Source organism: Ptychodera flava, chromosome 11 (assembly GCF_041260155.1).
Source record: "Ptychodera flava strain L36383 chromosome 11, AS_Pfla_20210202, whole genome shotgun sequence".
Classification (NCBI taxonomy): Eukaryota; Metazoa; Hemichordata; class Enteropneusta; family Ptychoderidae; genus Ptychodera; species Ptychodera flava.
This window is the reverse complement of record NC_091938.1, coordinates 16,001,619-16,013,562: the sequence shown is the minus strand read 5'-3', so window position 1 is coordinate 16,013,562 and position 11,944 is coordinate 16,001,619. Positions and strand designations below refer to the sequence as shown.

The following is an 11,944-nucleotide window of genomic DNA, read 5'->3' as shown; positions in this document are numbered from 1 at the left end:
AAAAATATATCTAACATCGACAAAAAGATGTTTGATAGAATATCCAAAAACTATTCAATGGAATATGCTCACAGGTGTTTATAGTCGACCAATCTTTTGATTTTTGACAGGGGATGGGCATGCTGAAAAAATAGTATTACCCGATAATAGTGTGCAGTACCTGTATGAGTATTTTGATCCAAAGAATATGAGTATCACAGTTACCATAATGTACAAAATTGTCACAGTGCCGAAGTAAGTTTTTGAAACAGGAATTTTCTTCTGTTTCATGCTCTGACGACCCTGGCATTTTGAGAGTTGCTTATGATTTGAATAAGAAATGAAATTTTTTGTCATTTGGCCATGCCAAATTCTGATGCTTGAATATTTCACACCCATTTCAGAATGTGAAAATTTTTTAATCCTATCATCAATGCCATGTTGGACACACAAAATCAAAATAATTCTTTAAGTTACAATCTTTTGTATGATTCACCTCTAAATCAAGTTGCACCAACTTCCATGCCTTAGAGGCACATGCACTGTTGCATAGTATGAGGTAGGAAAAAAGTGATTGCTACATAGAAATGTACAGCAAGGATTAGGCTGTCTTTTTGCAATGATTACAAGAAATGGCAAGACTACTGCAAGGAACATAAAATACTTTGATGACAGCAGTGAGAAATGGCTTGCAGAAATTTTTTACATTGTGCTGAGATTAGTTAGAGACTATTAAACATTTATCATTCAATATGTCCATGGCATTTCTTTCCCATGACTGTCAGAAATATCAGTTACCTCTCATAGTATTAACTTGCCAACCATCAAGTGCAATTCATCTTTTCTCAAAACTTGCAAATTTTGAGGCGTCCAAACAAAATAGAATAGCACTTTTTACATACATTTCATGATGTAATTTTTCAATAATTTCTTCCGTGGATGTTTTGAGAAATTTTGTTAATTTTTTTAAATGCATTTGCTTTCTTTGTCTTTTATGGATTTTGCCATGGACAGTAGAAGTGAGATTGGCCAAAATTCGACTAGCTTGATGTATCAAATGTGATGATACAATATTTAACATGGTGCTACAGTTGATGGCTTAAAAGAAAGATTGACCAATACACTAAACAGACAGTGCAGATTGTTTGGCAGGTGTTTCATGTTTTCCTGTAAACTTTTTACAGAAAAATGATGACAACTTACTTGCTATATGTCTCCCTCTCTGCTGGCACGGCAATCAGTGTACAATCTCTTTCTGCAGAAAATGAAAAAAATACTGTCCAACCACGCTTACCCTTTATTTTGCAATACGACTACAACACGTTTTTCAGGGAACACTGAGTAAAGTAGTAATTTCTATTTATTATCATGATGTCACTTTTGCCAAAACTAAATCATCCCATTTTCTGAGTCATCGGGAATGTAGTGGAGAGCGCCCTTCGCGTTTCAATTATAGCGTGAAAAACATGACGTCATGTTGCTTCGCGGAGTTCCAGCGTGGATCGTCAGTCGTGGATCGAGAAGATGGCGACCGGTACGCGGGTGAGTAAGATATATAACGCTAACTCAGTAATTTTGCGTAAATATTCTATGTCACAGAACTCTTGTGATTGAGTGACAGTTTTACATACACTAGCAGGTCATAAAATGGAGCTTGTGAGATATTTTCTGCCGTCAGGCCGGGAAAATGTCAAGAATATGGACAATTGTACCAGCGATCGAAGTGTTGGCTATGGTGCTGACGACGGAAGCGAATTCATTGATTTGAAATCATGGGAAACCTTCGAGCCAACAGTTAAACCAAGAGGAAATCCCGTATGTTACATGTGTTAGGCGTACTGGCTATCATTTCTCACATTTTTAAATTGTTCAATGTAATCTGATGAGTACATCTTCTGTCAGCGTACAGACGAACAGAAACCGGAAGTGGAAAGAAATCGTTCTGATTGTCTGCAGCTGTTTTGTACACAACGCGAGTGTTAAACGGTGCATTGCTGGCACTACACATTTGACCAGTTCGTGTAAAGAATAATTAGAATAATTTGGAACTAGTTCTTGACACCAAGGATAACATCTCTTGATTTTGTTTTTATTTTAATTTGCATATAACGGACGATTTCGCGTTCATGTTATTTTATTTACATTTGTCATTTGGATATGTTGTGCAAAGGTAAAATTATAGTGGGCGGATCTCAACGCTTAAGGTAGTATACGCCTCGTAAGTGAAAGGCTTAAACATTTGTTCAAACTTTCCTCAAGGAATATTTCAACCATTCTCTATCAAAATCAAGAATAAAAATCGGGGTCACCTTGCAAATTTTGGTACTAGAGATACAGATTACCCGAGATTTATGGATATTTAAAATTCAAAATGGCCGCCATCTTCGTGTTAACTCTGAATAAAAATAAATTTTCCATTTTCAAAAAATTAAGACGGTGACAAGTTTTCTTACTCCAAGATCTTCAAAATGAACCCCCACAAGTGGTAGATCAGAACAGAATTATAAAAGTTTTGGAGCCAGAATATTTGTCCCTGAGGCGCGTTCTACCTTAATTCATTTCATTGCACTAGATTTGACATAATATAAATGCATGTATAATGTTTAGCATCCTCACGCTTTGCATATGGCCCAGTAAAGGAGGAATAATGTGCAGTTCAACTTCAAGTGGTATTATTTACATCTAGAATTATATTTGTGTGCAGTTGTGACTGAAGTCACATAGAACAGGCTGTTTAATATGGGTATATAACTGCAGCTAAATCAGAATGTTTATCAATCGTGTAGTTCGTGACATGATCATAATGATCCAGATGTTGCATATTTTACAATTCATGGATTTTTTATATTAATAGTATTTCTAAATGTGTCCAAGGGAGTGTGTGACTGATATGATTCACTTGTGTTCAGTTTTCAAAACTAATATGCCCTCTCTGTTCATACTAAGGTTGCCACCTGCCCAGTTATTGTTGCCCTGAGGTAATTCATTGTCTGACTGAATTACTGGTAATGGAATCATGCAGTGTTGGCCTCTGTGGGCATTTACAGTTCGCAGAAGTGTGACAGTTTTCTGGAATATGACAGGCTGTTGCATTAAGCGGTGCATGTATACCTTGTCAAACACATCCTGAGTGAAACTTTATCAATAATTACAAGAGGAGTCACTGAAACTTTAGATATTGTTCAAGTTCCAATATAATTGTAACATATTTAAATAAAGCATTTGAAATGTCTGACAGAATCATTTTGTTGACGTAGCCTTTGTTAATCATAACCTACATGTAACTCTATATTCTAATTTTGAATGAATATATGTTCAGAATGTAAAGTTACATGTAGATCATAATTGATAAATTGACTTAATACTGAAAATTTATCCAAAAAAGATTGAGATGTTTTGTAAGTTTTTACAAATTATAAACAGCTGTCAAACAAAGTATTTTACTATTCCTTTAGCAGTACCGGTAAATAACAGCACTGCAGCAGATACAACTAATGTGTTATAAAAATCCTGAACAGTGTTTAATACAATTACAGCAACTGTGCCGTGCATTGCATGTCAATGAGTTGCTTTTCATCAGCTTAAAGTATTTTACTGACTCCAATGAATGTTTCTATCTTGTAACTCCAGGTAATGAAAGCGGTGAGATGCCCTACTGATGAATTGTCTCTCACAAATTGTGCAGTTGTCAGCGAGAGGGATTTTGATCCGAACCATGTCAGGTTAGTCACTGGATATTCATCAGTCCACTTCTTATCAGACAGACGAAACTCATCAAGAATAACTTTATAAAAGGTGCAGCTGCCATTCAAAGAGATTTTGATCCAAGGCATCTCAGCTAAGATACTTTATGAATTTGTCTTCATTAGACAAAGCCATTTTGCCTGGTTTTGCTGCGGACCTGTTCTTGATGCTGTGACCTAAATTGAATGGAGATTGTTGGTAACATCTTTTAATCTTGCTCCCTTTAAGAACGTGCCTGTTAAATGAGAGTAGCTGTGGAGAATGTGCATATAGTTTATGACTTCAGTAATCTGAAAGACTTCAGCTGATAATGCCATGATAGTCAGCCGATGACAATTTTACAGTCATTCTGTCCTCCAAGTCTCTTCTGCACCGTATAGTGTATTGTTGTAGTAATTTTTCCCTGGTTTAGGGTAGAGGGTCATATTGTCTTTTCACTTTCTTTTGCATTTCCGTAAATAAATCAAATTAAATGACATAAAATTCAATTTAAAAAGTTCTCAACATTAAAACTATACAGTGCAACTATGCTTCCAAAAGCATGTTGAAATGTGTAGTGTTCATCTCGTTAACAAAGATTGCATGTGTGTATATCAATGTCCAGTGTTATTGATGACAACTGGATTTTAGTGCAGACTAGAATTTATTCATCAACAATTATATATAACAAATTGTATATTGTACATCGTGCATTTTGTTGGTAAGGTTAAATCTTTATATTCTAACACTTCAGGTCGGAGAAGGAGAAAATGTATTTACAGGGTAAAATTAAAACATGATGTAAATATCTAAAGTTACAGCTATAGACCTACCATCACTTTAGGTATCAGAAATGTGAGAAAAATGAGAGTGGTGCAAAAATCAACACAAATACATGTATGCAAATGGTCCTGTCAGTTTACATTTGAAATGAGTCAGTTAATTTTTGGTTTGTCAGGCAAGCTATATCTACATTCTCTTTTCTTTTTTATTTACAGACATGTAGAAGTTAGGACGAGCCCACATCATAAGTATGTGTTCACACTACGCAACCATCATAGTATAGTCCCTGGAACCATTGGTTTTAGTCTGCCACAGGTAAGATACTTTGACAGGACATACCTGTATTGATATCCACTGAAGGATATTGCACGACTTAACAACAGAAACGCACTGTGCATTTTGTTCAGTGCTGTAGGTGGAAAATCTCATGAATCTGTTACGGTAGTATGTGCCTCAAAAGTTAAAAAAGCTGAACTTCGCTCAAAGTTTGGTAGTATAGAAGCAAATTACCTAATATTTACCAATATTTGAAATAAAAAAACAACTGCCATCCATGTTTTAATGCTATTATTGTTAATTCTCAATTTTCAAAAAAACGCAAGATGGTGAAAATTTTTATGCCAAGAACTTTTAAAATGAACCCCACGAGTCATAGATCAGAAAAGTATTGCAAAAATTTGAGTCTTATCATCTGTTACTGAGGCATATTCTACATGTACCTTAATATAATTGGTTACATCTTCTTGTATTTTCTTGCTGCTTGTTTACCTAATACAAGCAATCAACAAATAATTGTTGTTGTTTATTCTGTTTTACTGAAACAACAAAGCCATGTTGTCTGTCATTGGCCCACTATTTTCGCTTAGCCAGTAAGCATGTCATGTGAAATGACAGTTATGATACTGACACAATGTGAGAAATACAGTTCCAGGTACTTTTGTTGTGCATAGACAAGATGTACTTTTGCTAAAGATATTGATATTTTATAGTCCAATCAATTCCTAAAACAGATCTCATTGAAATCTGTTCTTAACATTTGTATTGCTGGTGACGTGAGTACATTTCACAGATGGTTAAATGATTGGCCAACAAAATCAATATTTACATATCGTAATAGGGTGTAGACATTTCAATATGCTGCCATGGGCTAGGAAATGAAATATCACCAATGCAGGTATTGTTTTTTTTAAAGTGAAAATAGTCGTCTCACTGCCAAAAAGGAAGATATTTTGCCGAGACTGTGTATAAATTTGCTTGAATTTATGTGAATATTTACAATCCTGGCGGCATAAGGAGTTGGCTCATACAGTGCAGGACATTGTCACTGTGCTGAAATGTCACAGTGATTTTCATTGCAATTCTGTCAGCCCATATGGTGCTGCATTATATCATAAATGTACCCATCAGGTGATCCTGTAGTCTATTCAGATTTGTCAATACATGAGCACAACCGCTGTGCAAGGTGAAGCGACAGTAAATTGCATTTTCTGTGTAAAAGGGTTTTGTAGATCATGCTATACAGACTACAAGCTGGCAATAAAGTTACATCAAAAAGGATGATGTAAATGACATTATATTACCATGACAAATTGCATGCAGTCTATACTGTACAGTTGCTGTATGACTTTCTGTAATTTCAGAAAATATTATTTTCTATGAGATATTTCTTTAAATAATTATTTGCCTTCCTTGTATCATTGATCAGGTGAAGATGTGTATTGGTATCAAAATGGTTTGCATAAACAGGGATAGGCCCTCTCATTCTGTGTCATGCACAGACAGTGCCAGTGATAATGATATTGCTTGGTCGATAGAGACTGATTTTGAACAGCTAAATCAACCCTATACGTAATGGATGGGATTTCATAATACGAGTGTCTGTGGGTGCAATAGGATTTAGAACTCAGGTGTATCATTATGGCAGAAAATCATGAATGCAGCTGTGGCTTGAAATAACTTGATAAATATGCTGTTACTGGTTTAATGGCAATAATGGCGTCTTTTTTTATGTCCTTCCAGTGTGTTCATAGGGAAATACATTTATTTTAATACATACGGTAGAGTGATTTGTGTCGCCAACCCTTACACTGTGCAAGTGTGTGGGTTGCAAATGAACAAACGTGTGGTGAAAAGTGCCCATGCTTGCCAATTTCCGCAACATATCCACATTCAGTGCTCACGTAAGATTAATATACTGTACAATGCAATACTATGACGTATCTGCTACCCCATTGATATTTTCACTATGAAAGGAACAATAGTTAATGCTTGAGCGTATAGCCATAATTGAAAACACAAATGTTTTCAAATATTACAACTTCATGTGTTGTATCCATATTTGCTGCAGATGATATCTTTTAATTATAAGTTTTTTCAAGTTTTGTCCTTGAAAAAATGCTGTATAGTTAGCTAAAACTCCAGTGAAAATTCTACTGGCATAAATTCCTCAATATCAGCAAAATTTTACAAATGGTGTTCTTTATTTAAAAGATACATGTATATACATGTACCATATACCACCGAAATTTTCAATTCTTGCATTGAATGATAAATGCAAATTTTATTGCTTGCAAAATGATGAATAAATATTTGCCTGTGGAAAGTACTTCAGTCAGCAGAGAAAAAAAGATGGAAACTTGCTGTAGGGTTTGACTGTACTCCGTGAATTTAGCTATGATGTGTCAGCTGCAACTGCAAGAAACTCCTGCCAGTATGGATTAGTACAGTAATGCCCGACACACTTAGCAGAAATCCAACACTGTCCATTACCGTCCCTTGAAACGTCACAGTCTTTGATGGGAATCGACACACCGTACATTAAACACTGTAATTGCCTGTCACAGTGAATGCAGAACCAGGAATGATGGCTGGTCGTTGATCGTGTGAAATCCGTCTCATTCTGTGGAAGTGTCTCAGGTGATGATTGTAGGACTTCACATACTGCGTAGTATCATAGTGGATATGTGACTGTGAATACAAAACCTGCACTGATGACTTCCTATGTACAGTAGCTTCGTTATAGTGAGTACCAATGCAGTAGCCTGTTGGGTACAGAATTCTTAGCCAGATGTTTTTAAAGAGATTATTAATCAAAGGCAATTTGTGAGAATGGTGTCATTGATTTTTACCTTCTCGTGTCTATTTATAGACAGAGAAGGTATTAGAGTTGAAAACCAGTATGCTGGTGTCAACTACTTCCGTCTGTCAATACTTCCGTCTGTCAAGATCCGTTGACGTTATGCCATTGTGATGGGTCATATCATAAACTGGTGGGGGTGTTCATGGTTCAGGTTGAGGTGTAGGAGAACGATTTTGAGCTGTGACAAAAATCAAAAGGGACTTAGTGGCATAAGCCACAGTGTTACATGTAAGCCTTTCTCCAAGGTTCTTAGTTGACTACGATCTATTACAGACTACTGAGCTACAGTAACTTTAGGGGTACTCACTTTGTGTTTGCTCACCCTGTGTGCGCTAGTGTTTGGTACTGAGTTGCGTGGATATCCCCTCATGGCCTCACGTGATATGGGCCTGTTGCATAATCTGCAGATGATCATATGCCTCTGAGTCTGAAAACGGTCTTTGTGTAAGCCTGTCGGCATTTTCCTTGCATTTTTTCTCATTTAATTTTGCAAAATATCGGCGAGTACCTCAATATTTCAAGATAACTCTTTCTTCCCAATCGTTTCCTTGAGTATCAGAGTCATATGAATGAAAATGAGTGAAAGTTTTAGACAGGAAAATCGGACGTCGGCCATGTTCAATGTTTACAGTACAATCAGAAGTTTATGTGGAGGAAATAACTAACAAACACTATTCATGATGCCCGCCCTCTAGAGGCAGACCTTCCTATATGAAGTACAACATTTGATGCTTGTGGAAAGCTTGACCACACAAAGGAGCATTTTAACTTTTAGAAAATGACAAATTGAATAAGAAGCTATTCTGAAAATGTCAAATACTGAGAAAAAATGCGCAATATTCAAAATAAACAGGTTAACTGACTGGTCAGCTATAAAAAACAATGAAAATGTTTATGATCAAAAGTTTTTGAGATGCGCACATTTTAACAAATACAGAAATTATTAACATTATAATATAAGACCAAACTATTTTTTCAGGGATTGGACAGGTTGGAAATGAGGGGTGAGAGACAAAGGCACTCCTATTGCTGCATGTGGATGCAGCCACACCATTTCATTTACAGCATACTTATTCACTGTGTTGTGTTCAAGTTCCATATTGTACTGACTGTCATACAAGGATAACATAAGCAAATCAAATCAAATTAGAAAAGAATCAGTGCTGTTGTGTGGATTTTGCTGAACACGGCTGATTTTAATATTTCGCCCTACATATTTGGTATCCAGCAAAGGCATATTTTGATGTAAAGTCAAAATTAACACTACATTGCTGACAATATATGTTACCGTTTCTGCATGAACTTTTCTTTTTTAAATTATAGAAAGTACTTCGAACATATTAACAATTATCGTGATGTCAACCCATAATTTTACATCACAAAGACTGTAATTCTGCTAATTTTTTTTATTTTTCAGTCATTTTATAAATTTTGCACTGCACAAGATGATTGAACAAATTGCAATGTTTGAATTTGTAAACTCAAAGAATAAAAATCCTTTGGTCACAGATTAAATTATTTTTTGAAAAGAAATTTACTCTTAAACACTTTTAGCATATATTCTTTACACGATCATGTATTTCAAGGAAAATATGCCTATAAAAAACAGTAATTTCTTCACTTTCAATTTCTTTTGAATACTATGACAATTATCAACCATGAGGTTTTACAAACACAAGACCAGATAAGCATTTTTCATCATTTCCACAGGACTCTTTGGAATATCCCTTAAAAACAGTTAAAAGTGACTTAAAATGATCACTTGGTATACATTTAATTTACAGATGCCAGGTTGTGTATTTCACATGCACTCAGGTCAGTAGGGAAGTGTGTCATTACTATTTTGGACTGTTAATTCTTATTTCTGAATTATTTAACCTTTTTTCCACACTGAACTATCTTTAGGCAGTTTATACTGTAGCTTAGAATTTTTTTTGATTGATGTATTTAATCATCTTTTGGGTTCTTTGGGTCCATATCTCACCTCATGCCCCTACATCATCAACTATTTACCAATAACTCCATGCCAACAACCAATTACCTGACCTGGCCACACATTAGAGAAGGTACAGCGTCATTGACGGTGTCATTGATTTTTAAAATTGCTGTACGTCTACTATGAAAAGAAACTTTCAATCGTACTTTTACCAAATCAAGGATAAAAATCAGGCGTCACAATGCAAAGTTCAGTAAGAAAATATCTGACTTTTACCAATATTTGAAATTCAAAATGGCAACCATCCCTGTGTGAACTCTGTGAAGAAAAATAAGATTTTCAATTTTCAAAAACCTAAGACGGTGAAAATTTTTCTTACTGGAAGAGCTTTAACATGATTCCCAACAAGTGGTAGATCAGAAAAGAATTGTAAAAAATTGAAAGTCTGAATGTCTGTTCCCAAGGCGCATTATACTGTACCTTTAAAAGTGTAGGTATTAAGTGATATTGGGCATTAAATATATTTTGAAATAACGATATGTATAATGTGCAAGTCATCTGATATACCGTAGATGGTATAATATGTAAACAAAAGTATCATAGATACACTTATGAAATACACAGCATGCAAGTCATCAGCTTGAGCAGTATCAGTGCTGGATCTCAGGAGGACCTGTTCAACAAGAGGCAAAAATATGTTCATGTTACATTGCAGATGTCCTACTGCTATGTTGCAGACACAAAACACTAGTGGAGTGCATTAGGATGTGGTTGATTACATGGTACCACTAAGTCGGTTCAGGGTAAAAGAGATTTTGAGCAATTTATACAGAACGTAAAACATGAAAGTAAAGTTATGTGGGCAGATGGGAGAACCACTCCATAGATCGAATTAAAAGGTGAGAATGGGATTTCACAGTTTGACTTCCGGTAAAGTGAAAATGTGAATCAGTGAATTGATAGAGCCATTTGCCAACATTTAGATGAACTTGAACTTACAGTTTCTATGGAAAGGAATTGCCAGCAAAAGCAAATATGGTCTGTTCATTAAAAAGTTCCTTTAGGTACATGTAGTGGAGAATCAGATAGGATGGGCAGTATGTCATGAAGTGATGCTTCCAGGACTGATGCTTTTAGAAAATGAATTCTCTCCTTTGGGTGAGAAACTTGTCAGGCTCAGTAGCTCTGAAATTCATCCCAGGTACGGCAGAGAAATTGCAGCCTACAGACAGAGAGTGCAGCTGAGCTTCTTGAATAAGTAGACAATTACTGGTACATGTAACGTAGCCAAGTCTCGGCTCGGATTTCAGATTTCATTAATCTTGCGGTAACAGAGAAGGAACTCTTATTGATTCATCGGATGCTGAGCAAGTAATTCATTGCCCAAAATAGGTTCATGAAACTCTGGATTCAATCAGGTATTTCTGTCCCAGCCAAGCATTCTCTCTCAGTGCCACTAGAAGTTGAACACGGTACACCAATTTTACAGAATGCTTTCATGAAAAAAAATTGTATGAAGTATTTCAAGATTGCTATATGATTTTATGAGAATCAATATTATTTCTGAAATCAGAAATATTTATTATTTCTAAATATCTATTATTTCTCTTTATAAAAAAACATTGTACAATTTATTGAGATCTGTTCACTTTTTTGCCACATTTGCCAGGTGATGTAGTGTAATTTATTGATTTTCAGATCCTGAAATGTTTTTTGTAATATTATTTATTACATGGGACATCAATGACTGTAATATTGAGAAAATAATTGTGGGTAGACTAAAGAATCATGAAATTCACTTCACTTCTTAGATCATGATAAAAAGTTTAATACAGATTGATATGAAATCAATAATTTGAAGCAATGAAGATGTAACTTATTAACAATATTGCTATTCCGTAAAAAGATAAATATAAGGAATCATTTGTTAGCACACACTCAATGGTGTGCGTGATTGTGAATACACACATGGTGCTCACTGGGGAATCGCTCCCTGTCTTGGTTGAATCCGTCTGTGAATAAAAGAAGCAATTGTCCCATAAATTGATGTTGAAATCGAGTTATGAATAATGTAAAGAGATTGCCAGGCACTGTACCATGGATGAGCTATCAGATTTTGCTGTGATGTATTGGATAATTTAAAGGGATTCAGTTGTCTGCTAGGAACTGGACGGTTCCCTCAGTGCTATTAGCTGTTTCTGGGTTAATTTGCAAAGTCGTAACAAGCGCCAGGTAAACATTGACTTTAGAAACAGAAAGCGCGTTTTCAAAGTGAGTAGAGTGATATTATAAAAGGGGACGATTTCATATTGTTTTAATTAAATTTTGTGTGTAAAGTATTGTGTGTCATAATATGTGTAGTTGTTTGAATTCAGTAATGATAA

General features: G+C 35.3%; 1 protein-coding gene across 2 annotated transcripts in view; it reads left to right on the top strand.

Moving 5' to 3' along the window:
• The first annotated feature begins 1,460 nt into the window (after positions 1–1,460).
• LOC139143611 (vesicle-fusing ATPase-like) overlaps positions 1,461–11,944 on the top strand; it is a 41,370-nt gene continuing 30,886 nt past the window's right edge. Inside the window, exons 1-3 of one of the 2 annotated variants that reach the window (XM_070714078.1) lie at positions 1,461–1,521; positions 3,610–3,701; positions 4,701–4,800. In XM_070714078.1, the coding sequence (XP_070570179.1) occupies positions 1,504–1,521; positions 3,610–3,701; positions 4,701–4,800 (210 nt within the window). In that variant the 5' untranslated portion in view covers positions 1,461–1,503. Of the gene's footprint in view, positions 1,522–1,611; positions 1,795–3,609; positions 3,702–4,700; positions 4,801–11,944 lie in introns of those variants that run through there. The other variant, XM_070714077.1, reaches the window with a different exon arrangement.